Here is a 25,834-nt window from a genome sequence, read left to right on the forward strand (position 1 = left end):
CAGCCATTGGTTCTGCTTTATTCTTTAATCGTTCCCATGACTCTTTCAGCATGAGGATCACGTGGCAATGTTTCTGGACTGTTCTCAAGCTGTGATCAGAGCAATTCCTGGGCTGGCAGACAGTTGTCTGGGCTGAGGGCAGAATCCTGCTGGCTGGACCTGGGGTGGAGTTTCACCGGATCCACTCTGCGACCGGTGAGTCTAGCCCTGCAGCTGGCTCTCCCCGTGAGTCGATGGTGGGCTGCAGACCATGTGGTGTTTGGACATGGGATCGCGGGCTACGATCAGCTCCTGAAGACTGGTGTAGGCCTCGCATGTCACCGGGAATGCGTTCTTCTGCAATTAAATACGTGCAAAGTGATGTAACTGGTTGCATCATGGTCTGGAATGGATACTTCCTTTCAACCGTTCTGTTCTTGAACCGACCAGCACAACCCTAATCACCATCTCAGTACAACAACACTGTGACCACTCTGCACTACAATGGACTTTTTTTTGGGTTGTGTTCTTTCTTGTAAAGAAAGTTGTATAGTTTATGTTTAATTTTCTTATGTTTTTCTTATGAAAGTTGTGCATCTGATGTATGTGCCTGTGATGCTGTTGCAAATAAGGTTTTTTATTGCACCTGAGGGTTGTCACACAGATGACAATAAACTAACTTTGACTTTAGGTCACTACCGCAAGACAGAAAATAACATCCTGGCTGACTGAATATCCCTTAGAGTTATAAACAGGAACAAGCCCTTCAGCCCACCAAGTGTGCACTGACCAACAACCACCTAATTATAACGAACTCTGCTTATTCTCCCTGTACTCACATCAGCTCCCCCAAATTTGCTCCTTAACCACACATCAGAGGGGCAATTCAGACTGGCAATTTAACACACTGACCCAAGGAGGTTACCGGACCACTAAGGGGAAAATGCACGCTGTCACAGGAAGAACATGCAGACTGCGCACACACACACACACACAGAGTCAGGACTGAACCCGCGTGTCTGAAGCCCTGAGACAGCATCTCTACTGACTCCATCACTGTATTTACACAGAGGCATAACTGAATTTATAAACAATGGTATGAGAAGGGTAGTCTCAAGATACAGGACAATATCGATCACTTGGTAAATTGGACAGAGCTGTGGCAGATGGAGTTTAATCCTGATAAGTATGAGGTGAATTTGGTGATTGTCCAATAAGGTTAAATTACACACTGTGAACAGTAGAGTGCACTGAGGGACAGAGGGACCTCGGTGTACGAGGGTAGGATACACTGTGAATGGTAGGGAGTACTGAGGGACAGAGGGACCTCGGTGTACAAGGGTAGGAGACACACTGTGAACGGTAGGCACTGAGTGACAGAGGGACCTTGGTGTACAGGTCAAAGGATCCCTGAAGGTGGCAGCACAGATCAGGGGGTGAAGAAGTTGTACGGGAAACTTGCCTGCATTAGCCGGGGCACAGATTACAAGAGCAGGGAGGTTATTGTCCAACTTTATAAACTATCGGCCAGCACAGCTGGAGCACTGTTTCAGTTCTGGTCACCACACCACAGGAAGGAGGTGACTGCACTGGAGAGATTCCCCAGGATGTTCCCTGTGATGGGAAAGGATGGGTCTGTTCTTCATAGAGTGAAGGAGGCTGAGGAGGATTCTGAAGTTAACAAAATTACAAGGGGGCTATTCCTCCATGCTCAGAGGCATCTAAATATGGGGACATGAGTTTTAGGGTGGGGGGTTGGGGGAAAGAGGTTTAGAGGGAAACTGAGGGGATGTTGGAATCTGGGATGCAATGCCTGATAGAAGAAGAAAATCTCACAACATTGAACTTAGAACCGTACAGCACATTACAGGCCCTTCGGCCCACAATGTTGCGCTGACCTTTTACCCTACTCTAAGATCAATCTAACCCTTCCTTCCCACATAGCCCTCTATTTTTTTCCATGTGCCTGTCTAAGATTCCCTTAAGTGTCCCTAATGTATCTGCCTCTACCACCACCTCTGACAGGGTGTTCCATGCACCCACCACTCTCTGCTAAAAACCTACATCTGACATACCCCCTATACTTTCCTCCAAAAACCTTAAAGTTACACCCCCTTGCATTAGCCATTTCCACCCTGGGAAAAAGGCTCTGTCTGTCTGCTCTATCATCTTGTAGTCCTTTATCAAATCACCTCGCACCCTCTCTGATCCAGGCAGCATCCTGGTAGAGCATCCTCCCTCTCCAAAGCTTCCTATAATAGACAAGCAGAACTGAACACTACCTGTAGTAGTACCTGGACGAGTCACTGAGGCCGGGGGCGGGGGGGGGGGAATAGCATTGGATTGGGGTAGAGAGACGGTCGCTGTACGACTCAGTGAGCTTCGCAGTGGTAAAGTAACAGATGCTGGAGGATAACTGCAAGCTGCTGAGGGATGGAGTCTCGATGCATTTCAATCAATGGCAGAAGGATGACTGTAAGCTGGCACAGTGGAGTTAAAATGGAACCAGGAACAGAGATACAGGACGCTGCAGGTCCTTCCCACGAATACCATTCCATGTTTCAACACTGAGCGAAAAGGATTGCTTCGTCACGGCAGCACCGTGTAGAATTGTAGAGGGACCCAGCACAGGAACACGCCCAATGACCACCAACCCTCCGTTTAGACCCATCCTCATACTATACACGCTGGGATGTGGGAGGGAACTGGAGCATCTGGGGAAACCCATGAGGTTGCAGGTAGAGAGTACAAACTCCACATGTATATGTGAGCACACACACTCTCTCTCTCACTCAACCAGAGGCTGGCACTGCATGAGGTCAGCTGAAGGTGGCACAGAGGGTAGATCCGTTGCTACCCACCTAAATAGTGAGAGACAGTAAGAGAGTGTGTGCACGCGTTCTCCCTGTGACCACATGGATTTCCCCTGGGTGCTCAAGTTCCCTTCCACGTCCCAACCATGTGCAGGGTCAGTGGGATAATTAGCCACTGTGAATTGCCCCCTACTGAGTGATTAAGTGGTAGAGTCTGGAAAGAAGAGACCCCTTATGTTTTTTGAAATCTGTTCTTTATGAAGTATTATTTTTTTTCAAATTGTAACCTATAGTAATTGTTTTATGTACAGCTGCTGAAAAACAGCAGAATTTGCGGTGTGCAGTATGTCAGTGAAGGGAAACCTGATGCACATTGTGAAAGGGATGGTTTGGACTGGGTGGGCTGAAGGTAGACAGGATGGTGATGGTGACTGTGATGGTCAAGAAGGCGTTTGGCAAACCGGATTTTAATCAGACAGGGAATGTTGGGATGTCACGTTGCAGCTGTACCAGATATTGGTGAGACTACATTTGTTCTAGTCGCCTAGCCTCAGGAAGCTTGAGAGGGGGCAGGAAAGATTCTCCAGGATGTTGCCGAGACTGGAAGGCTTGAGTTATAAGGAGAGAATGGATAAACTGAGACGTTTGTTTTTGGAGTGAAGGAGGTTGGAGGGTGACTTTATGGAGGTTTATAAAATTATTTTATTCAGCTTATTCTGAGATACAGCACAGACCCAAAGGGCCTGTGCCGCCCAATTACACCCATGTAACCAATTAACTGACTAGCCTGTAAATCTCTGGACTGTGGGAGGAGACCAGAGCACCTGGAGGAAACCCACGCAATCACAGGAAGAATGTACAGACTACGCAGGAATTGAACGCAGATTGCCGGTGCAGGCTATAAATCAGATGGTCACAGTCTTCACTGAGGGTAGTGGAGCCTAAAACTAGAGGAACTGGGTTTAAGGTGAGAGGGAAAAAGATTTAAAGGGTTCCTGAGGGGCAACATTGTCAGATGGAGGGTGATAGTTTGTGGAACAAGCTGCCAGAAGAGGCAGGTACAATTACAATGTTTAAAAGACTTTTGGACAGATACATGGATAGGAAAGGTTTACAGGGATACGGACAGGTACACGGATAAGAAAGGTTTGAGGAAATTGGGCAGGTACACAGATAGGAAAGGTTTGAGGAAATTGGGCAGGTACATGGATAGGAAAGGTTTAGAGGGATACGGACAGGTACACGGATAGGAAAGGTTTAGAGGGATACGGACAGGTACACGGATAGGAAAGGTTTGAGGAAATTGGGCAGGTACACAGATAGGAAAGGTTTGAGGAAATTGGGCAGGTACATGGATAGGAAAGGTTTAGAGGGATACGGACAGGTACACGGATAGGAAAGGTTTAGAAGGATATAGACAGGTACACGGATAGGAAAGGTTTAGAAAGATATAGACAGGTACACGGATAGGAAAGGTTTAGAGGGATATGGACAGGGACACGGATAGGAAAGGTTTAGAGGGATACGGACAGGTACATGGATAGGAAAGGATTAGAGGGATACGGACAGGTACACGGATAGGAAAGGTTTAGAGGGACACGGACAGGTACATGGATAGGAAAGGATTAGAGGGATACGGACAGGTACATGGATAGGAAAGGTTTAGAGGGATACGGACAGGTACATGGATAGGAAAGGTTTAGAGGGATATGTGCCAAATGCAAGCCACTGGGATGAGCTTGGATAGGCACCCTAGTCAGCATGGATGGGTTTTGGCAGAAGTCCCTGTTTCCATGCTGTTTATCACTAAAACAAGCAATCTGCAGGAAATCTATCAGTTCAGCATTACCAAGAATGCTGGATTCTCAGTACTGTACAACAATAGCACCCCATTTCTAATTTACTCTGTAGTCACTCCTCTGCCATTGTTCATCCCTTCCTCATATACTTTCAATGACCTTTCACTGACTGCAGTTCAGCATCTGCTGCTTTTTGTCATCGTTGCATGGTTAATCAGAACTGAACTGTGTTAGGGTAATTACTTACAGTGCATCTCAGTTCCCAGACTAGATTCAGCACTGCACTCTTGGGCTGAGGCTCAGAATCAGCAGACAACAGAACCCCTGAATACACAAAACATGTACGTTGTTACAGCTTGTGGCATCAGGGTTTGAAGCGCATTTCCAATGAGTCTGCACGTCCTCCCCATGGAACGAGTGGGTTTTCTTTTTGTCCTTCGGTTTCCTCCGAAAGGCCAAAGACTACCAGTTAGTAGGTTAATGAGTCTTTTTAAATTGTCCTGTTTATGATTAAATCAGGGGTGCTGGGTGGTGCAGCTTGTTCTGCACTGTGTCTCTAAATAAAATAAAGATACCTGCTGTCTTGATAAACATAACTGGCTATCTTTCTAATCTCTACATTAATCCTATTTTTATTCTCCCCTCATTGTCAGACTCCCATCTCCCCCCAGAGTCTATCTTCACCCGTACACTAGCCGGGTAATTATACACTGCCGACTAACTCAACGTTGGGTTGTGGGAAGAAACTGGAGGAAACTCACACGATCACAGGGAGAATGTGCAAACTCCACAGACAGACAGACAGACAGACACACAGACACTCACTCAGAGACACACACACACTCACTCACTCACACAGACACAGACACACACACACACACACTCACTCAGAGACACACACACACTCACTCACTCACACAGACACACACACACACTCAGACACACACACACACTCACTCACACACACACAGACACTCACTCAGAGACACACACACACTCACTCACTCAGACACAGACACACAATCAGAGACACACACACACTCACTCAGACACAGACACACAATCAGAGAGACACACACACTCACTCACTCAGACTCACATACACACACACACACTCACTCACACATACAGACACACACACACACTCACTCAGACACAGACACACACTCACACAGAGACACACTCACTCACACTGACACACACACACTCACTCAGACTCACATACACACACACACACTCACTCACACATACAGACACACACACACACACTCACTCACTCAGACTCACATACACACACACACTCACTCACACATACAGACACACACACACTCACTCAGACACAGACACACACTCACACACAGACACACACTCACACAGACACACAGAGACACACTCACTCACACTGACACACACACACTCACTCAGACACAGACACACAGACACACAGAGACACACTCACTCACACTGACACACACACACTCACTCAGACACAGACACACTCACACTGACACACACTCAGACACAGACACACATAGACACACACACTCACACTGACACACACTCACTCAGACACAGACACACACACACACTGACACACACACTCACTCACAGTCACAGACACACACTCACTCAGACACAGACACACACTCACTCACTCAGACACAGACACACACACTGACACACACACTCACTCAGACACAGACACACACACACACACACACACACACACACACACACACACACACACACACACACACACACACACACACACACACACACACACACACACACACACACACACACACACACTCACACAGGATTGAACCCAGGTCTGGGTTTCTGGATCTGCAAGGCAATAGCTCTACCTGTTGAACCGCTATGCCACTCTTTATAGAAAAGGGATTTAAAGGGATAGGGGCCAAATGCAGGCAAGTAGGACCAGCACCTTGGTCGGCGCAGACAACTTGGGCAAAGAGCTGTGTAACTCTATGTACAGTACTGTACAAAAGTTGTAGGCAGATATATATTGCTAGGGTGCCCAAGACTTTGGCACAGTATGGAGAGTGAATTTGTAAATCTAATGGGAGCAAAGGATGTTGGGAATGGCGAGGGTGGAGTGCTGCGGGGCACGTGTGGGACAGATGGCAGAATGGAAGTGCCAGGGGCAGAGGCTGACACAGGTGCAGACACACCCAGCTCTGAGATACCAGGCAAGGTAATTTGATTCCAAACAATTGTTTTATTGATCGCTACAGAATGTCTCACTGGTGCTTCCCACTCCCTCCCTTCCCCTTTCCCCCTCTCCCTGTCCCCTTCCCACTGTCAGTCCACATAGAGACCCATATCTGAATCAGGTCAGTGCAATACATAAAACTACAACAGTACTGTGCACCCTAGCTATATATATGTGCTGAAGACCTTTACACAGTATTGTACAAGGAATTTCTCCCATTCCTCTCTCAGTCTATGTTTGGGAAACTAAAGTCTGTTAATTTTGATGCTTATTTTAGTTTCATGCCATTGTAGTGAGAGAAGAAATCTGCTTATCTGTCTCCCTCTTGCTGCTCTGTAAAACACTCCCACTGTTTGTCAGTTCAAGTGGCTCCTGTCCAAGAATCATTCAATATGTTGTGTAGCATCCTCCTTATTTCCCTTCCTGTTATTCGTGAACGGAGGTGAGTGGGCTGAAGAAGGCAAATTGAGTTCAGTTTGGATAAAGCAGGACAGGGCTTTCTGAGCCCTGGCTGTGTTACGGAACAGTGGAATCTAGGAGTACAAGACAATGGTTTCCTGAAAATGGTGTCGCAGGTAAACCGGGTGGTGAAGAGCAAAGAAGAATGAAAAGTACAGTGCAGGAAGAGGTCTTTCAGCTCACAATGTTGTGCTGAACCAATTAGATTAGTGCCCAACTAACCTAATCTCTTCTGCCTGCACAATGTCCATAACCTTACATTTCCTGCACTTTCCTGTGCCTAAGAGCCTCTATCATATCTGTTTCTATCACAATCCCATATCCACGACTCTGTGTAAACAAACTTACTCCTCATATCTCCTTTGAACTTTACCCTCTTACCTTAAATGCGTACCCTCTGGTATTAGACATTTCAAACCTGGGAAAAAAACTGGCTATCTACCTATCTATGTCTTTCATAATCTTATAGACCTCTATCAGGTCTCCTCTCAAACAACCCAAGTTTGTCCAACCTCTCCTTATAGCACAATCTCTCTAATCCAGGCAGCATCCTGGTGAATCTCTTCTGCACTGTCTTCAAAGCCTCCACATCCTTCCTATATTGGAGTGACCAGAACTGAATGCAATACTCCAGATGTAGTCTAACCAGAGTTTTGCAAAACAGTAACATAACTTCATGACTCCTGAAGTCAATTTGTTGATGATAAAGGCAGGCATGTTGTACACATTTTTTCACCTTAACAAGCCTGCAGCACTTTCAGGGAACTATATGCTACAGCTGTACAGTAGAGAGCTTTCTAACTGGTTGTGTCACCGTCTGGTATGGAGGGGCTCATCAGGGGTGATTGATAAGTTTGTGACCTAAGGTAGAAGGAGATGAGTTATTAACTTCAAACTTTCTGCACAATCACTCAAAGAGCTGAACTGCATGTGCATGTAATGAGAGCTGTATAACTCATCTCCTTCTACTTAGGCCATGAACTTATCAATCACCCATCTGTGGACACTTTCTGGAGGTCCAAGATCCATACGCTCCACGACCGCTGGACTAAGTGTGTAAATGTAGGAGGGGACTATGTTGAAAAATAAATGTCCTAGGTTTTCTAAAATTGACTCCTTCTACCTTAGGCCACAAACATATCAATCACCCTTCGTATTTGCCAAAGACTTTTCATGGCCTCTCTTGGCTTTCTTAATTCCCTTCTTCAGTTTTTTTCTGCCTTCTTTATAATCCTCAATGGCTCTTTGATTTTAATTTTCTAAATCTTCCATACATTTCCTTTCTTTCCTTGACTAAATTCAACACCTCTCCATACATCCCAAGGTTCCCCTACCTTGCCAACTGTGTCCTTGCTTCTGACTGGAACATACCTGTCCTGTATTCTATGCAGTTGATCTTTAAACACCCTCCACATGTTGGATGTGGACTTGTCAAAAACAATTGTTGCTAATTAACACTCCCTAGTTTCTGCCTAATACTGTCATAATTTGTCTTGGTCCAATTGAATACTCTCCCACAGGGTCCATCTTCAGTAGCTTAAAACTTAAGGCGATATGGTCACTGTCCCCTAACTGTACTCCCCCTGGAAGGTCAGTCACCTGGCCAGGCTCTTTACCCAACATCACAACCAGTATGACCCCTCTTCTTGTTGGTGTACCTACCTGTTGATTTAAAAAAACCCACCTAGATAGATGCACCTAACAAATTCTGTCCCATCTAAATGTCTCGCACTAAGAGGACCCAGTCTATATTAGGGAAGTTGGTCATCCACTACAACAACCCTTGAAGGACATAAATAGGGTGAATGTATACAGGTCTATTCCCTCTTGTTCTTGATTTCCCCAAGGGTGGGAAAAGCCTTAAGGAGAGGGCAGATATTTAAGTAAACACAAAGTGCACTGCAGATGCTGGGGTCAAATCAAGACATACAAAAAAGCTGGATGAACTCAGCAGGTCGGGCAGCATCCGTTGAAAGGAGCAGTCAACGTTTCGGGTCGAGACCCTTCATCAGGACTAAAGAAGGAGGGGGCAGGGGCCCTATAAAGATATTTAAGTAGAAACCTGGGGGGCAACTTCTTCACCCAGAAGGTGATCAGTGTTTGTAACGAGCTGCCAGAGGAAGTTGTTGAGGCAGGTACATGAACATATAAAGGACACTTGATTAGGTGGATGGATAGGATGGTTGATAGGAATGATTTAGATGGCTACGAGTAAATGGGACTACCTTGGATGGACTTCTTAGTCTACATGGCTGAAGGGCCTGACTCAAGAATCCCTCTCCCGCCTCATTTGATCTGTACTAAATGAGATGGGATTGCTAGTAAGGGGGAGTTGTAAAGGATAGAATACCATAGATACTCAGGTTCTCAGAATTCACCATCCACGTCAGTGATTCCACTGACAGAACCAAATGGCACCTTCCTGCTTTTGCCAACGATATTGAATAGGGTGGGATTGTGAGAGGGTTCAAGGGGGTGTGGGCCAGATGAGTAATGTGGCGAAAATGCAATGCTATCCAAAGTTGGTTAAATGATGTAAGATGGGGTTCAAGAGGACGCCTTGTGTCCTCATACACCAGTCACATTTGAACACAGTACAACGATCAGGGGTAGATGATGTGTCAGCCTTTACCATGAGAGAGGCTTTGAGTACCAGAGTGAGGGTCTCTTACTGCCCTGGTGAGAGTGCACTGTGAAGACTGTGCATAGTTCTGGACCCTGACCCAGGAAAGGACGTTCTTGCCATGGAGGGATTGTGGTGGAGACTGGCGGGGAAGGTGTAAGGTTTGTAGGTTTGGGGTGAGATTGAAGTGACCGGGACTGGGTACTTTGGGGTTTAGAAGAATGAGGGGGAAGTCCTGTCGAGTCTTCTGACAGGGCTAAACAGAGCATCTTCCCCTTTCCCCTCCCCACTCCCTAGGGTCACCATCTCAGACTTAGGGGTCGGCTGTTCAGGACAGAGATAGGAGGGTGGGGAGTCCATGAGATTCTCACTCCCTGAGGAACAAGTCACTGAGTTCATTGTAAACAGATATTTGTAGTTTTCTGGAATTAAAGAAATTGCTGGATATGGGGATATTGCAGGAGACTGAGTTAGAAGATCAGACATGATTTTGGTGAAGAGGGAAGCAGAGAGGCTAGGGGGAAGGGTTAGACTGTTTAGAGCAGGCTAGTCTCACCCGCTTAAATTCCACAACAAGGTATTCTGCACATTACAAACTAGTACATCCATCATCATAGATCCCCTCCATCGGGCCAGACCACCTTCTCACAGCTCCCATCGGGCAGGAGGTACAGATGCCTGAAGTCCCACACCACCAGGTTCAGGAACAGCAACTTCCCTTCAACCATTCGGTTCCTGAACCGACCGGCACAACCCTAATCACTACCTCGGTACGGAAACACTGTGATCACTTTGCACTACAATGCACTTGGTCTTTGTTCTAATCGTGTTCTTCCTTGTATAACTTACTTTGCTGATGATGTTTTGTCTTTGATGCTCTGTGCCTGTGATGCTGCTGCGAGCCACTCTTCTTTTGCACCTGTAACTGACAGCCCACACCTGAAAGTTCACCCACAGCTACTTGGAGACCCTGCCATTCCTTCCCCCTTCATTGTGATCCCTCTAAGACAGGCCAGCGGCCCCCCAACCCCTCCATACTCCACTGTGCACCCTCTCACCCTCCCCGCTGCAGCCCATTGCTGCTCACTTGTTAAATAGACTCACCGTCAGTACCAGCCGCAGTAACCCGCTGACGCTCCTCCCGTCGACAGCAGGCCTGGCTTGGCTTATCTGCACTTTCAGCGCAGCCAGCAAAGCCTTGACACCAACCTCAGTGATTTGATTGTCTGCCACGGAAAGAGGACTCTGGTTACTACCGGCACCCTAGTTGACTAGCTGTATCAACTATGATTACTTTGCTCTAGTTCTTTAAAAAAAATTTATTTCTATGTGTTTTATTTAGAGATACAGCACAGTAACAGGCTCTTCCAGCATGAACGAGATCATGCAACCCAAATACACCCATATGACCAATTCATCTACTAACCAACATGTACGACTTCAGACTGTGGGAGAAAACCAGAGCACCCTGAGGAAACCCACACTGTCACAGGAAGAACGCACAAACTTCTTACAGGCAGTGGTGGGAATTAAACCTAGGTTGCTCCATTATACTACTGTGTTGTTTTATTCTAATTAGAACACAGAACGGTACAAACCCTTCAGCCCAGCATGTTGTACTGGACTAATTAAATTACCCATCACTTGCCCAACTAAACAAATCTCTTTTGCCTACACAATATCCACACACTCAACACTGTGTAAGAATTGCTACACATATCAGCTTTGAATTTACTGCTTCTCACTTTCCATGCATGGCCTCTTGTGTTCTGTTATTTATATGGAGTTATTATACTTAAATCATGATATTTTTGTAACAATTGCATTTATGTTTTACTTGTGAATGCTGCTCTACTAGTTCCCGACTAATAAAATGAACCTTTAACCTCTCAAACTACCTCGTTATGATCTTGTACCTTAATGTGTTTACACTAGACTTTCTCTGTAGCTGTTACATTTTATTCTACATTCTGTTGTTCTACCTCAATGAAAAGTATGCAGTCCATGTTTTAATAGACACAGGAGTTCCTGCAATTGTTGGAAATCTTGAGAACACACACAAAATGCTGGAGGAATTCAGCAGGTTAGGCAGCATCTATGGAGAGGAATAGAGAGTCAATGTTTTGGGCCAAAACCATTTATCAGGACTGGAAATGAAGGGGGAAGGACATAGAATAAGGTGTTGGGTTGGGGGGAGAGAAAGGAGTACAAGCTGGCAGGTGAGGGCAAAGGTGGGTTGGTGGGCAGGGGAGGATGATGTGAGAAACTTGGAGGTGATAGGTGGAAGGGGTAAAGGGCAAAAGAAGAAGGAGGAATCTCATAGGAAGGGACACTGGATCATAGAATAAAGGTTTGTAAGTGGGGAACCAGAGGTAGGTTATAGGCTGGTTATGAGATGGGGTAAGAAAAAGGGTGAGAGGGCACATGTGGCTGTGGTAGTGAGCCTGGGTGAGCATATGGTCACAGAAGGAGAGCAGAGACACTCACCATGCTACTCCAACAATCCATTCCAAACCTGCCGCTTCTCCAGCCAAGGGGAACACCACCACCCACGACTCCCGTCCAAGTCGCACTCAATCCCAATTTAGAAATATACAGTACAGTGAAAAACTCTTAGGCACATATAAAATAAAAGTCTGGAAAGCAAAGACGCTTTTAAAAATAATGAAATCAAATATTTTAAAATATTAAAAAATTACTTTAAGGAGCAATAAACAGTAAAAAACTAAATCAAATCAATATTTGGTGTGACTACTCTTTGCCTTTAAAACTACATCAATTCTCTTAGGTACACTGTTGTGCTGTTTATTTGCCACAGTTGTTCTGAAGACTTTGGCAGTCTTGCTTGCCTCTGTCTCTCCAGGAAATCCCAGTTGTTGAGAATCAGGGCTCTGTAGAGGCCATTCCATCTGAAAGCATAGAGAAAATCTATGGTGCCTAAGACTTTTGCACAGTACTGTACCATCTCTTCATCCTGGAACTCCCTCCCCAACAGCACTGTGGACGCATCTTCATCATAAGGACCACACTGGCTCTAGAAGATGGCTCACTCCACCCCAACCTTCTTAACTGGAGATCAGGGATGGGAAAGACAATGCTGTCCTTGTATGCAAAGGAATTTCAAGAAAATCTAGCTTCTTAATCCTCCTGGAGAACAGAATGATCCGAGTCACTGGCAAATCCACAAGGACAAGGACCTTCCCTAGGCACCAGAGAAGGTTTCAACCACTGACGTACAGGCACAGATGTAAGGAGGGACACTTAAAGCTGAGGCTGAGACCAAGAGGCTCACTTCTGGTCAGATGCACTACTGACTGTCCAAACTTACGTGACAGGTTCAAACTCATGAGACAAATGTTCCCTGCTAGGAACACCTGACCGTCTTGATGTTCACCAGGTTCTAGTAATGGGTTCTGGATGCCCTGGGTCTGAAATAAAGGTTCAAGTTTAATTGTCATTCAACCATACATGAACAATGATGAATATAGCCAAATGAAAAACCAGGGCTAGGGTGCAAACCATAGTACCAACAGTTACACACAGCACAAGGCACATGCAGCACATACAAAATAGTGGTAAAAAACAGTTACACAAAAAATATAGTCCAAGTCCTTGAGTCAATAAATGTTGCAGCAGTCTGCTGAGGAACACAATACAGCTTGTCTTCAGCCAAATGAAGACCGGGGAGCAGCACGGACACTACGCCACACCACCTCTGGTCGAACGCACCGACCCCGATGCTCCCCCTTGGGCGGCTGCAAGCTGCTGACACAGCGACTTGAGGCCTAGTCCCTGCTACGACTGGGACCACTCAGGGTAGTGTGAGAGATGCTGACCTGCAGCAGATCCAATGGATTCAGCGATGAATGGTGGTGGTGGTGACCAGTGATTGGGGGGGGGGGGGGGGGAGTGAGGATGTGACAGTGGGGCAGTTGTGAACTCAATGGTGAGAGAAGTTAAGGTCCAGCAATGGCAGGAAGTGGGGAACACAGCAACAGGGCCCCAGTGATAGAGGGTGACCCTTTCATGGGGGTGGTGGGGGGAGAAGGAGATGGAGCTGATATGGCCACAAACACATGACATACTCATGGAAAGTTTGGTTAGGGCTTGGTCCTTTAATTGTCTGAGGTAACTCAGATAGAAGTGGACAGGCAACTTCAGTCATTGCCTGAATAAGGACATTTGGGACTGTGCATAAGTGACCAACCAAACCAGGCAGCCAACTGAGGAGGAGTCTAATGCCAACCTGTTAGCTCAGTTCATCTGCTTGAGAGTCTGAAGCCCAGGAGGATGACTACCACTGCCCTTGCATAAAGCAGTAGAGGCTACCTCATTAAATAGATTTAAGGCACAGTTAGATTTTGCATACCAGAGGAATTAAGGGTTTTGGGGAAAAGGCAGGTAGGTGGAGCTACCAGATGAGCCAAAGCAGGATAAGCTCAATGGGCAAGATGGGCAATTATTTTACCTGCTGCTTATGTTCAGTGTGTTGTCTGTACCTGCGTGTCTGTGATACTGTTGCAATCAAGTTTCTCATTGTAGCTGTACCTCACCCTACTTGTGCACGTAACAATAAACTCCACAAGTATGATGAGTTGACAGTCTGGCTCCACAGTGCCCACTGTGCCTGTCCTCCATCACCACCTGCCCATGTGATGCCGGAACGCATAGGTGCATTTGTACCTCTTGTTCCGCCGAGACATTTCGCTTTTCCTTTGCTGACCGGGTCATTTTGGTCTTGCTTAACTTCAGTTCAGCGGCGATGGACCCTGCAAGGCAAACAACCCTTCCAAGTAAGGGGCTGGAACAGTGAGCGGAAGTGTAGAGTGGCCTGCCCAGGAGTCAACTAGGTCAAAGTCATATAGGTGCCTTTGAATGTTAGTTTAGGGCAGGCATCCCTAGCCCCAGTACAGTCCCCTGAGCCACTGTTCACAGAGAGATCCAGCACACAAACTGGCCCTTCAGCCCACTGAGTCAGTGATGACCACCAACTGCCCCTTCAGACCCAGAACCCAATTCTGTTCTCCCCAAATCCCTCTGGATTCTACCACTCACTCACTCACACACACACACACACACACACACAACCACCCACCCACCCACCCAGAAATTAGGATTGAATCAGAATCAGGTTTATTTTCACCAGCATGTGACATGAAATTTGTTAAATTAGCAGCAGCAGTTCAATGCAATACATAATCTGGCAGAGAGAGAAAAAATAATAAAAATAAAATAAAACATAATAATAAATAAACAAGTAAATCAATTACGTATATTGAATAGATTTTTAAAAAAATGTGCAAAAACAGCATATTAAAAAAATGAGGTAGTGTCCAAAGATTCAACGTCCATTTAGGAATCGGGTGGCAGAGGGGAAGAAGCAGTTCCTGAATCGCTGATTGTGTGCCTTCAAGCTTCTGTACCTCCTATCTGATGGTAACAGTCAGAAAAGGGCATGCCCTGGGTGCTGGAGGTCCTTAATAATGGACGTTGCCTTTCTGAGACACCACTCCCTAAAGATGTCCTGTAGGCTAGTGCCCAAGATGGAGCTGACTAGATTTACAACCCTCTGCAGCTTCTTTCAGTCCTGTGCAGTAGTCCCTCCGTACCAGACAGTGATGCAGCCTGTCAGAATGCTCTCCACAGTACAACTATAGAAGTTTTTGAGTGTATTTGTTGACATGCCAAATCTCTTCAAACTCCTAATAAAGAATAGCCGCTGTCCTGCCTTCTTTATAACTACATCGATATGTTGGGACCAATTAGATCCTCAGAGATCTTGACACCCAGGAACTTGAAGCTGCTCACTCTCTCCACTTCTGATCCCTCTGTGAGGATTGGTATGTGTTCCTTCGCCTTACGCTTCCTGAAGCCCACAATCAGCTCTTTCATCTTACTGACGTTGAATGCCAGGTTGTTGCTGCGGCACCACTCTGCTAGTTGGCATATCTCACTCCTGTACGCCCTCTCGTCACCACCTGAGATTATACCAACAATGGTTGTATCATCAGCAAATTTATAGATGGTTCTTGAGCTATGCCTAGCCACACAGTCATGTGTATTTAGAGAATAGAACAGTGGGCTAAGCACACATTCCTGAGGTGCACCAGTGTTGAGTGTCAGCGAAGAGGTTATGTTATCACCAATCTGCACAGGCTGTGGTCTTTCAGTTAGAAAGTCGAGGTTCCAATTGCAGAGAGAGGTACAGAGGCCCAGGTTCTGGAACTTCTCAATCAGGATTGTGGAAATGATGGTGTTAAATGCTGAGCTATGTCGATGAACAGCATCCTGACGTAGGCATTTGTGTTGTCCGGATGGTCTAAAGCCATGTGGAGAGCCATTGAGATTGCATCTGCCGCTGACCTATTGTGGTGATAGGCAAATTGCAATGCAACCTAGGTCTCTGGATCAATGAACTATGGGCTTGACACACAGCGCCAGTGGACTGCCTGTGCTGATGTAGTGTTTTTGCTTTTTCTCCCCCGTCACGGCTGGCTTCCTCCTTCCCCTCGCTCATGAAGAATGGGCTGAAAAATGGCAGATGGAATTTAATACAGACAAGTGTGAGGTATTGCACTTTGGAAGGAAAAACCAAGGTAGAACATACAAGGTAAATGGTAGGACACTGAGGAGTGCAGTAGAACAGAGGGATCTGGGAGTACAGGTACATAATTCCCTAAAAGTGGCGTCACAGGTAGATAGGGTAGTAAAGAGAGCTTTTGGCACATTGGCCTTTATAAATCAGAGTACTAAGTACAAGAGTTAGAATGTTATGGTGAGGTTGTATAAGGCATTGGTGAGGCCAAATTTGGAGTATTGAGTACAGTTTTGGTCACCGAATTACAGGAAGGATATTAATAAGGTTGAAAGAGTGGAGAGGTTTACAAGGATGTTGCCGGGACTTGAGAAACTGAGTTACAGAGAAAGGTTGAATAGGTTAGGACTTTATTCCCTGGAGCGTAGGAGAATGAGGGGTAATTTGATAGAGGTGTTTAAAATTATGATGGGTATGGATAGAATGAATGCAAGCAGGCTTTTTCCACTGAGGCTAGGAGAGAAAAAAACCAGAGGACATGGGTTAAGGGTGAAGGGGGAAAAGTTTAAAGGGAACATTAGGGGGGGCTTCTTCACACAGAGTGGTGGGAGTGTGGAATGAGCTGCCAGATGAAGTGGTAAATGCCGGCTCACTTTTAACGTTTAAGAAAAACTTGGACAGGTATATGATGAGAGGTGTATGGAGGGATATCGGCCAGGTGCAGGTTAGTGGGACTGGGCAGAAAAATGGTTTGGCACAGCCAAGAAAGGCCAAAAGGTCTGTTTCTGTGCTGTAATGTTCTATGGCTTTATGGTTCTATGAGCCAACCTTACCCTTACTGTTTCCTTAGCATCCCACTTCCACCCCCATCTCCAGCCAATCAGCCACATCATTAACAATGACTCAGATTCAGCCTATCTCCATCACAAACCCACGGCCTCAACACCGCCCCACATCATAAGGCTCAGCAAGATTTGTTTCTGATGTCTCTCTTTCTCACTGAAGGGCAGGGGTTCAGGCACGTTAGACGGAGATAGCTTCTGGATGAACTTGCCTCGTTTCAACATCTTGAAGTCGTCTTTCTTCGGTATAACCTGTGTGATGGATGGAGTTGCCTTCTCCAGAAAGGTCATTTCTTTCTTTATGGAGACGAAGAGAACAGACATTACTGGAAGGACTTGGGGGGGGGGGGGGGGCTGGGGGTAGGAAAATCGCAATGACGCTGAATACATGAGTGAGATTGGTCGGCTGGTTGGATGGTACCACAATAACAATCTGCACTTAGCTGATAAGGTCAAGGAAGTGACTGTGGACTTCAGGGAGGGGAAATCAGGAGAACACACAACTGACACAAAATGCTGGAGGAACTCAGTAGGTCAGGCAGTGTCTGTGGAAAAAACATAGACGACATTTTGGGCTGAAATCCTTCAGCAGGACGAAGGGAAAAAGGCTGAGGAGTAGATTTGAAAGGTGCTGGGAGGAGAGAAAGGAACGCCAGGTGGTAGGTGAACCAAACACAGTATATGACCCCAACAGACTCACAGGTGAAGTGTCGCCTCTCCTGGAAGGACTGTTTGGGGCCCTGAATGGTAGTGAGGGAGGAGGTGTAGGGATAGGTGTAGCACTTGTTCCGCTTGCAAGGATAAGTGTCAGGAGGGAGATCACTGAGGGGGTATGAATGGACAAGTGAGTCCAAAGGGATTGCTCCCTATATGACTCCTTTGTCCATTCGTCCCTTCCCACTGATCTCCCTCCTGGCACTTATTCTGGCCAGTGGAACAAGTGCTACTGTTTGGTGCTCCCGGTGTTCCCTCTTGTAATGCAGCAAGACCCAACGTAGATTGGGAGACTGCTTCACCAGGCATCTATGCTCTGTCTGCCAGAGCAAGCGGGATCTCCCTGTGGCCACTCATTTTAATTCCACTTCCCATTCCAATATGTCCATCTATGACCTCCTCCACTGTCAGGACAAGGATACACTTAGGTTGGAGGAACAACACCTTATATTCTGTTTGGGTAGCCTCTAACCTGATAGCATGAACATCTATTTCTCAATCTTCCAGTAATGCCTCCCCCTCATCCCCTCCACCATTTCCCATTCCCTTGTCCCTCTCTCATGTTACCTCCTTGCCCACCCATCGCCTCCCTCTGGTGTTCCTCTCCCCTGCCCGCCTTTTTACTTTCTTCCATGGCCTTCTGTCTCTTTCACCATCAACTTCTGAGCTCCTTGTTTCATCCCTCCCCCTCCAAGCTTCACCTATCGCTTGGCGTTTCTCTCTCCCTCCCCCCCCCCCCCCCACCTTTCAAATCTACTCCTTGGCTTTTTCTCTCCAGTCTCAACGAAGGGTTTCAGCCTGAAATGTCGACTGTACATTTTCCATAGATGCTGCTTGGCCTGCTGAGTTCCTCCAGCATTTTGTATGTGTTGCTCGGATTTCCAGCATCTGCAGATTTTCTCTTGTTCGGGAACACACAACCATCCTTATTGAGGGGTCAGCAGTGAGAGGGAGAGCAGCTTTGAGCTTCTGGACATCACCATCTCAGAGGACCTGTCCTAGACCAAACATATTCAATGCTGTCCCAAATTAGGCAGACCAGTAGCTCTTCTTCATTAGGAGCTTGAGGAGTTTTGGGATGTTACCAAGGACTCTTGCAAGTTCCTACAGATGTACCATGGAGAGCATTCTAACTGGTTGCATCATTGCCTGGTATGGAAGCTCCAATGCACAGGATCGCAGGAGGCTGCAGAAGGGTTGTAGCCTCAGCCAACACAATCATCCACCCATTGAGGACACCTTTAAGAAGTGGTGCCTCAGAAAGGCGGCATCCATCATTCAGGACCCTCGCCATCCAGGATATGAACTCCTCTCATCAGGGAGGAACTTGAAGACCCACACTCTAGGATTTAGGGACAGCTTCTTCTCCCTCAGCCATCAGATTACTGAATGGACAATGAACTCTTGAACACTACCTCATTATGCAACACACACAAAATGCTGGAGGGGAGGATGATAGCTCAAAGGTGACAGGTGGGAAGGAAAGGTTGGAGAGGAAAGAATCAGATAGAAGTGAAGACTGGATCATAGGAAAAAGGGAAGGAGAATGGGACCCGGGGGAGGTGATAGGCAGCTAGGAAGAGGTATGAGATCAGATTGGGGAATAGAAGAGGGGAAGGGAAGGGATTTTTTTTTAAACTGGAAGGAGAAATTGAGATTCATGCCATCAGGTTGGAGGCTACCCAGATGGAATACAACCTGAGGAGGCCATGGACTGACATGTCAAAACGAGAATAGGAATCTGCACTAAAATGTCGGGCCACAGGGAAATCCTGCTATTGGCGGATGGAGCAGAGGTAAATGATGAAGCAGTTCCCCAATTTATGATGGAGTTCTCCAATGTAGAGGAGGCTGCATTGGGAGCACTGGGATCAATAGACAATCCTAGCAGATTTACAATTGAAGTATTGCCTCACCTGGAAGGAGTGTTTGGGGCCTTGAATAGAGGTGAGAGAAGAGGTGAATGGGCACTTTAGCTGCTTGCAGGGTTAAGTGGCAGGAGGGAGATTAGAGGAGAGGGATGAATGGACAAGGGAGTCATGGAGGGATCGAATCCTGTGGAAAGCGTGGGCATGGGGGGGGGTGGTTGGCACATCGTTTTGAAGCTGGCTGAGGTTGTGGAGAATGCTCTATTGGATGTGGGGGCTCATGGGGTAGTAGATAAGGACAAGAGGAGCTCTATCACTGTTAAGGTAGTGGGAAGATGGATTGAGCATGAATGTTGGGGAAATGGAGGAGATGTGTGTGAGGGTGGCATCAATGTTGGAGGAAGGGAAACCCTGTTCTTTGAAGGAGGAGGACATCTAGATATCCTGGAAAAGAAAGCCTCATCCTGGGAACAGATGCAGGAGAGATGAAGGAACTGAGGAAAGGGAATACCAATTTTACGAGAGGCAAGGTAGGAGGAGGTATAGTCAAGATAACCATGGGAATCGGTAGGTTTATAAGAGATGTTGGTTGACAGTTTGTCTCCAGAAATGGAGACAGAGAGATCAATAAAGGGGAGAGAGGTGTCAGAAATGGACCAAGTGAATTTAAGGGCAGGATGGAAGTTGGAGGCAAAGTTGATGAGCTCAGTGTGGGTGCATGAAGCAGCACCAAAGCAGTCATCAGTGCAGTGGAGGAAGAGTTGGGCAGCATTACCGGGGAAGGCTTGGAACATGGACTGCTCTACATAGCCAACAAAAAGGTAGGCATACAGTGCCTACAATAAGTATTCACCCCTTGGAAGTTTTCATGTTTTATGTTTTTTTAAAACATAAAAATGAATTACAGTGGATTTAATTTGGCTTTTTTAACACTAATCAACAGAAAAAACTCTTGTGTCAAACTGAAAACAAATTTCTACAATTTATTACAATTATTCAAGACAGAATAATTGATTACGTAATTACTCACCCCCTTCAAGTCAGTATTTAGTAGATGCACCTTTGGCAGCAATTACAGCCTTGAGTCTGTGTGGGCAGGTCTCTATCAGCTTTGCACATCTGGACATTGCAATTTCTCCCCATTCTTCTTTACAAAACTGCTTAAGCTCTGTCAGACTGCACGGGGTTCACGAGTGAACAGCCGTTTTCAAGTCCAGCTGCAAATTCTCAATTGAATTGAGGTCTGGACTCTGACTTGACCAGTCCAGGACATTAACTTTGTTGTTTTTAAGCCATTCCTGTGAAGCTTTGGCTTTATGCTTGAGGTCATTGTCTTACTGGAAAACAAATGTTCTCCCAAATTGCAATTCTTTTGCAGACCGCATCAGCTTTTTGCTGCATTCATTTTACCCTCTACCTTCACAAGCCTTCCAGCCTGTTGTAGTGAAGCATCCCCACAGCACGATGCAGCTACCACCCTGCTTCACGGTAATGATGGTGTTTTTTTTTAATGATATGGGTGTTTGGCTTACAGTAAACATAGCGTCTAGTCTGACGGCCAAAAAGCTCAATTTTAGTTTCATCAGACCATAGAACCTTCTTCCAGCTGACTTCAGAGTCTCCCATATGCCTTTTGGCAAACCAGCCGAGATTGCATGTGAGGTTTTTTTTCCCAACAGTGGCTTCCTCTTTGTAAATCTCCCGTATATATATGTTATATGGTTATGTAAAGCTGCGACTAGTGAAGGACCCGTGCAACAGTTGTTGTGTGCCAGTCTCTCCCATCTCAGGCACAGAAGCTTGTAACTCCCCCAGAGTTGTCAGAGGCCTCTTGGTGGCCTCCCTCACTAGCCCCTTCTTGCATGGTCACTCAGTTTTTGAGGATAGCCTACTTGAGGCATATTTACAGCTGTACCGTATTCTTTCCATTTCTTGATGATTGACTCTAAGGCAGGGGTGTCAAACTCATTTTAGGTCACGGGCCGGATTGAGCAAAATGCAGCTTCATGCGGGCCGGATCAGTCGGACACGTGCGAACGCAGCTTTCGTTGCCTCCGTTTTTTCAGCCTGCTCTCATGTGTCACAGTCTCTGCTATAACTACAAAGTGTTTCACTTTACAAATTCAGTTTCTTATGAAGAAGACTGCCGAATAAACACTAAAAACCCTGAAAACCTGGTACCTGAATAAACTCAGCATTAGCCATATCATACGCCATAGGCGCTTCGATTACTGGGGCCAGCTTTAATAGTAATTAGATATTATCTCGCGGGCCAAAGATAATTCCACCACGGGCCGAATTTGGCCTGCGGGCCTTGAGTTTGACATATATGCTCTAAGGGATATTCAGTGACTTGGAAATATTCTTGTATCCATCTCCTGACGTGCTTTTCAATAACCTTTTTGCGGACTTGCTTGGAGTGTTTTTTTGTCCTCATGATGTAGTTTTTGCCAGGATACTGACTCACCAGCAGTCGGACCTTCCAGATACAGGTGTATTTTTACTACAATCAATTGAAACACCCTGACTGCACACCAGTTGATCTTTATCTAACTCAATATGCGACTTCTAAAACCAATTTGCTCCATCAGTGATGATTTGGTGTGGCATATTAAAGGAAGTGAATACTTAGGCAATCAATTATTTTGTGTTTTATACTTGTAATTAATTTATATCATTTGTAGAGATCTGTTTTCACTTTGACACAAAAGTGTCTTTTTCTGATGATCAATGTCAAAAAAAGGCCAAATTCATTTCACTGTTATTCAATGTTGTAAAACAATAAAGCATGAGAAATTCCAAGTGGGGAGGAATTAATACTTTTTATAGGCACAGCAGTTGGGGCCCATGTGGGTACCCAAGGCTACCCCTCGAGTCTGGAGAAAGTGGAAGGAGCCATAGGAAAAGTTGTTGAGTGTGAGGACCAGTTCTGCCAGATGGAGGAGGATGGTGATGGAGGGGAACTGGTTGGCTCTTTTATTGAGAAAGAAGCAGAGAGCCTTAAGGCCTTTTTGCTGGGGCATAGAAATGTATAGGGACTGGATATCCATAGTGAAAGTGAGGAGGTCAGGGTCAGAGATTTGAAAGTTACTGAGGAGATCAAGAGGTTGAGAAGTGTCACGGATGTAAGTGGGAAGGGACTGACCCAAGCAGGAAAGAATGGAGTCCAGATTTGTTCAGTGGGACAGAAGCAAACAGAGACAATGTGCCTACCCAGTCAGGTTTGGATCTCGGGAGGAGGTAGAAGCGAATAGTCCAGGGGAGGAAACTATATTTGCTGGCAGTGGATGTGAGTTCTCCAGTGGATGAGATCAGTAATGGTGTCGGAGACAGTTTTCTGATGGTCCAGAGTGGGGTTGTCTTTGACAGGTACGGTGGGTATGAGGAGGTGTCAGAGTTGCCGCCTGGTCTAAGCTAGGTAAAGGTCAGTATGCCACACTACAACAGCACCCACCTTTGTCTGTGGGTTTGGAGAGAGTGGAGGGCAGTACGTACAGGGGAGTAATATTTGAGGAGGAGAGAGGAGCGCTGAAGTCGAGACGGTTGATGTCTCGTTGGCAATTTGAGATGAAAAGGTCCAGAGCAGGCAGAGAACCAGAGCGGAGTGCCTCATTATTTATTTAGCTTAGTAATTTATGGCATGTTTGTGTGTTTGCGTTGTACTTGCTGCCACAAAAGAACCAATTTGACATCATATAATTAAGTGGTGATAAGTCTGACTCTAACTCTGAGGTAGAAGAGAGTATCATGGCTGTAATGACAGAGCATTAAAACCACAGCCCAAAACTCAATCTTCAATATTGTCAGCAACTTCCGCCCCCTTTACTGACTCTGTTTTCAAAGCCATCTCTACCTCCTCATGTTGTCCCCTCACTCCCTCTTCCTCACCAGACTGGATTGGTCACTGGACCATATCCAAGGGCCAGACTAGATCAGATCGACCTCTGGACTGGATCGTGCACTGGATTGGATTGGTCACTGGACCACATGCACAGGCTGGACTGGATTGCCACTGGATGCACATCTGATATATCCCCCCCAGCGGTCAGCCAAGGTCAAAGGTGAAAGTTTAGGTTTCACATCAACACCTTGCCCCAACACTGAGTTGGAAGTGAAACAGAAGCCAGTATGTGGCAGCACAAAAAAGGGCAAACCAGAGGTCATCCGGTGATAGGTGGGACCAGAAAGGGCAAATGAACCAGATGGGGGAAGTGAAAAGAGCAGGCACCATGCCCTTTGAAAAAGAGTGCCCCTTTCCCCCTCACTCACAGTAAATGCAAGAAACACAATAGAATCAATAAAAGACCACAGGGTGGACAATAACCAAAGTACAAAGCACAACTACAGATGCAAATACAAGAAGAAAGGAAATAATAATAACAACAAATAAGCAATAAATATTGAGAACACGAGATGAAAAGCTCTTGAAAGTGAGTCCATAGGTTGTGGGATCACAAACAGAAGAAAATCTGCAGATGCTGGAAATCCAAAGCAACACACACACACAAAATGTTGGAGAAACTCAGCAGGCCAGGCAGCATCTCTGGAAATGAGTAAATGGTCGATGTTTTGGGTCGAGACCCTTCAGCAGGAATTATCAACTGTTTACTCTTTTCCATAGATGCTGCCTGGCCTGCTGAGTTCCTCCAGTATTTTATGTGAGTCCATAGGTTGTGGGAACAGTTCAATGATGGTGTGAGTGAAGTTATTCCCCTCTGGTTCAAGAGACTGATGGTTGAAGGATAATAAATGGATGGATCCTGAGGCTCCTATACCTACTTCCTTGTGACAGCAGCGTGAAGAGTGCATGGCCTGGATGGTGGGGATCTTTGATGATGGTCGCTGCTTTCTTGCGACATCATCTCATGCGGATGTGCTCAATGGTGGACAGGGCTTCATAATGGCACTAATGTGATGGGCCCAGGACTGTTCCTCTGAAATGATAACACTGAGGAATTTAAAGTTGCTGACCCTCTCCACCTCTGATCCGCCAATGAGGACTGGCTCACAGACCCCCTGAGTCAATAATCATCTCCTTGGTCTTGCAGACATTGAGTGAGATTGTTATCATGGCACCACTCAGCCAGTTTTCAATCTCCTTCTCTGTGCTGTTTTGTCACCATCTTTGATTCACCCAATGATAGTGGTATCATCAGCTTCACACGGAGCGTGGGGTATATTTGGAACGAGCTCCCAGAAATAGTGGTTGGGACAGGCATATTAGCACCATTTCACAGCCATCTAGATAAGTACATGGAAAGAAGTTCAGAGCACTACAGGGCAAAGGTGGGACCGGACAACACAGCTGGCATTAATGAGTTAATGGCATTAATGAAGAGACTGTTTCCATACTGTATGCCTTCGTATGGCAAGACCTTAAAGAATAAAGTCCCAATGCATTCGGTCTCTTTAGGTAGGACAACATTCTCATTCCAGGGATTAATCTGGCTAAAGCTGAAGGATGCAGCAAGTCATCAGGTAAAGGGAGAGTATAATGCTGGATTCCCCGTTCATACTACCAGCTTGGAGGCAACCCAGAAGTGTAACTTCTCCAACCTGAGTTTGGCCTCATTTTGTCAGTTGGGGAGGCCATGGACTGACATGTCAGAAGTCGAATTGAAGTGGTTGGCCACTGGGAAATACATTATCAATCTTTCCCCACATGTTTTAGCAACAGATGAACTCCTCACAGCTACCAGTGACTTGGTGCATCCAGCTCAGAGGGACCACAATCTTTGGAGTTTCTGATGGGTTGAGAGATCTAGGTGTTCGATTTCTTACCTTATCCTTCTTCTTAATGGCACTCTTGGCACTTTTCTGCGACTTGTCAATGGCAGTGCTACTTTCAATCTGGCTACTGCGATCGCTCTTTGACTCTGGCCGCCGCAGAGAGGACTGATGAGTGAAATAGAAGTGTGACAAGTCAGTTACAGTGCAGCAGTGAGTAGAGCCACTTCAGAGACCTGTGT

At 46.1% G+C, this 25,834-nt stretch overlaps 1 protein-coding gene across 4 annotated transcripts in view; it reads right to left on the bottom strand.

Annotated features, from left to right (window-relative positions):
• The window catches only part of lrrc71 (leucine rich repeat containing 71), a 73,264-nt gene continuing 47,430 nt past the window's right edge, over positions 1-25,834 (bottom strand). For all 4 annotated transcript variants that reach the window (XM_073061193.1, XM_073061191.1, XM_073061190.1 and 1 more), the window contains 6 exons: positions 25,647-25,760; positions 17,496-17,580; positions 14,590-14,675; positions 13,235-13,334; positions 11,011-11,132; positions 1-336 (listed from right to left, as the gene is read on the bottom strand). In XM_073061193.1, the coding sequence (XP_072917294.1) occupies positions 202-336; positions 11,011-11,132; positions 13,235-13,334; positions 14,590-14,675; positions 17,496-17,580; positions 25,647-25,760 (642 nt within the window). In that variant the 3' untranslated portion in view covers positions 1-201. The remainder of the gene's footprint in view (positions 337-11,010; positions 11,133-13,234; positions 13,335-14,589; positions 14,676-17,495; positions 17,581-25,646; positions 25,761-25,834) is intronic.

Source organism: Hemitrygon akajei, chromosome 11 (assembly GCF_048418815.1).
Source record: "Hemitrygon akajei chromosome 11, sHemAka1.3, whole genome shotgun sequence".
Classification (NCBI taxonomy): Eukaryota; Metazoa; Chordata; class Chondrichthyes; order Myliobatiformes; family Dasyatidae; genus Hemitrygon; species Hemitrygon akajei.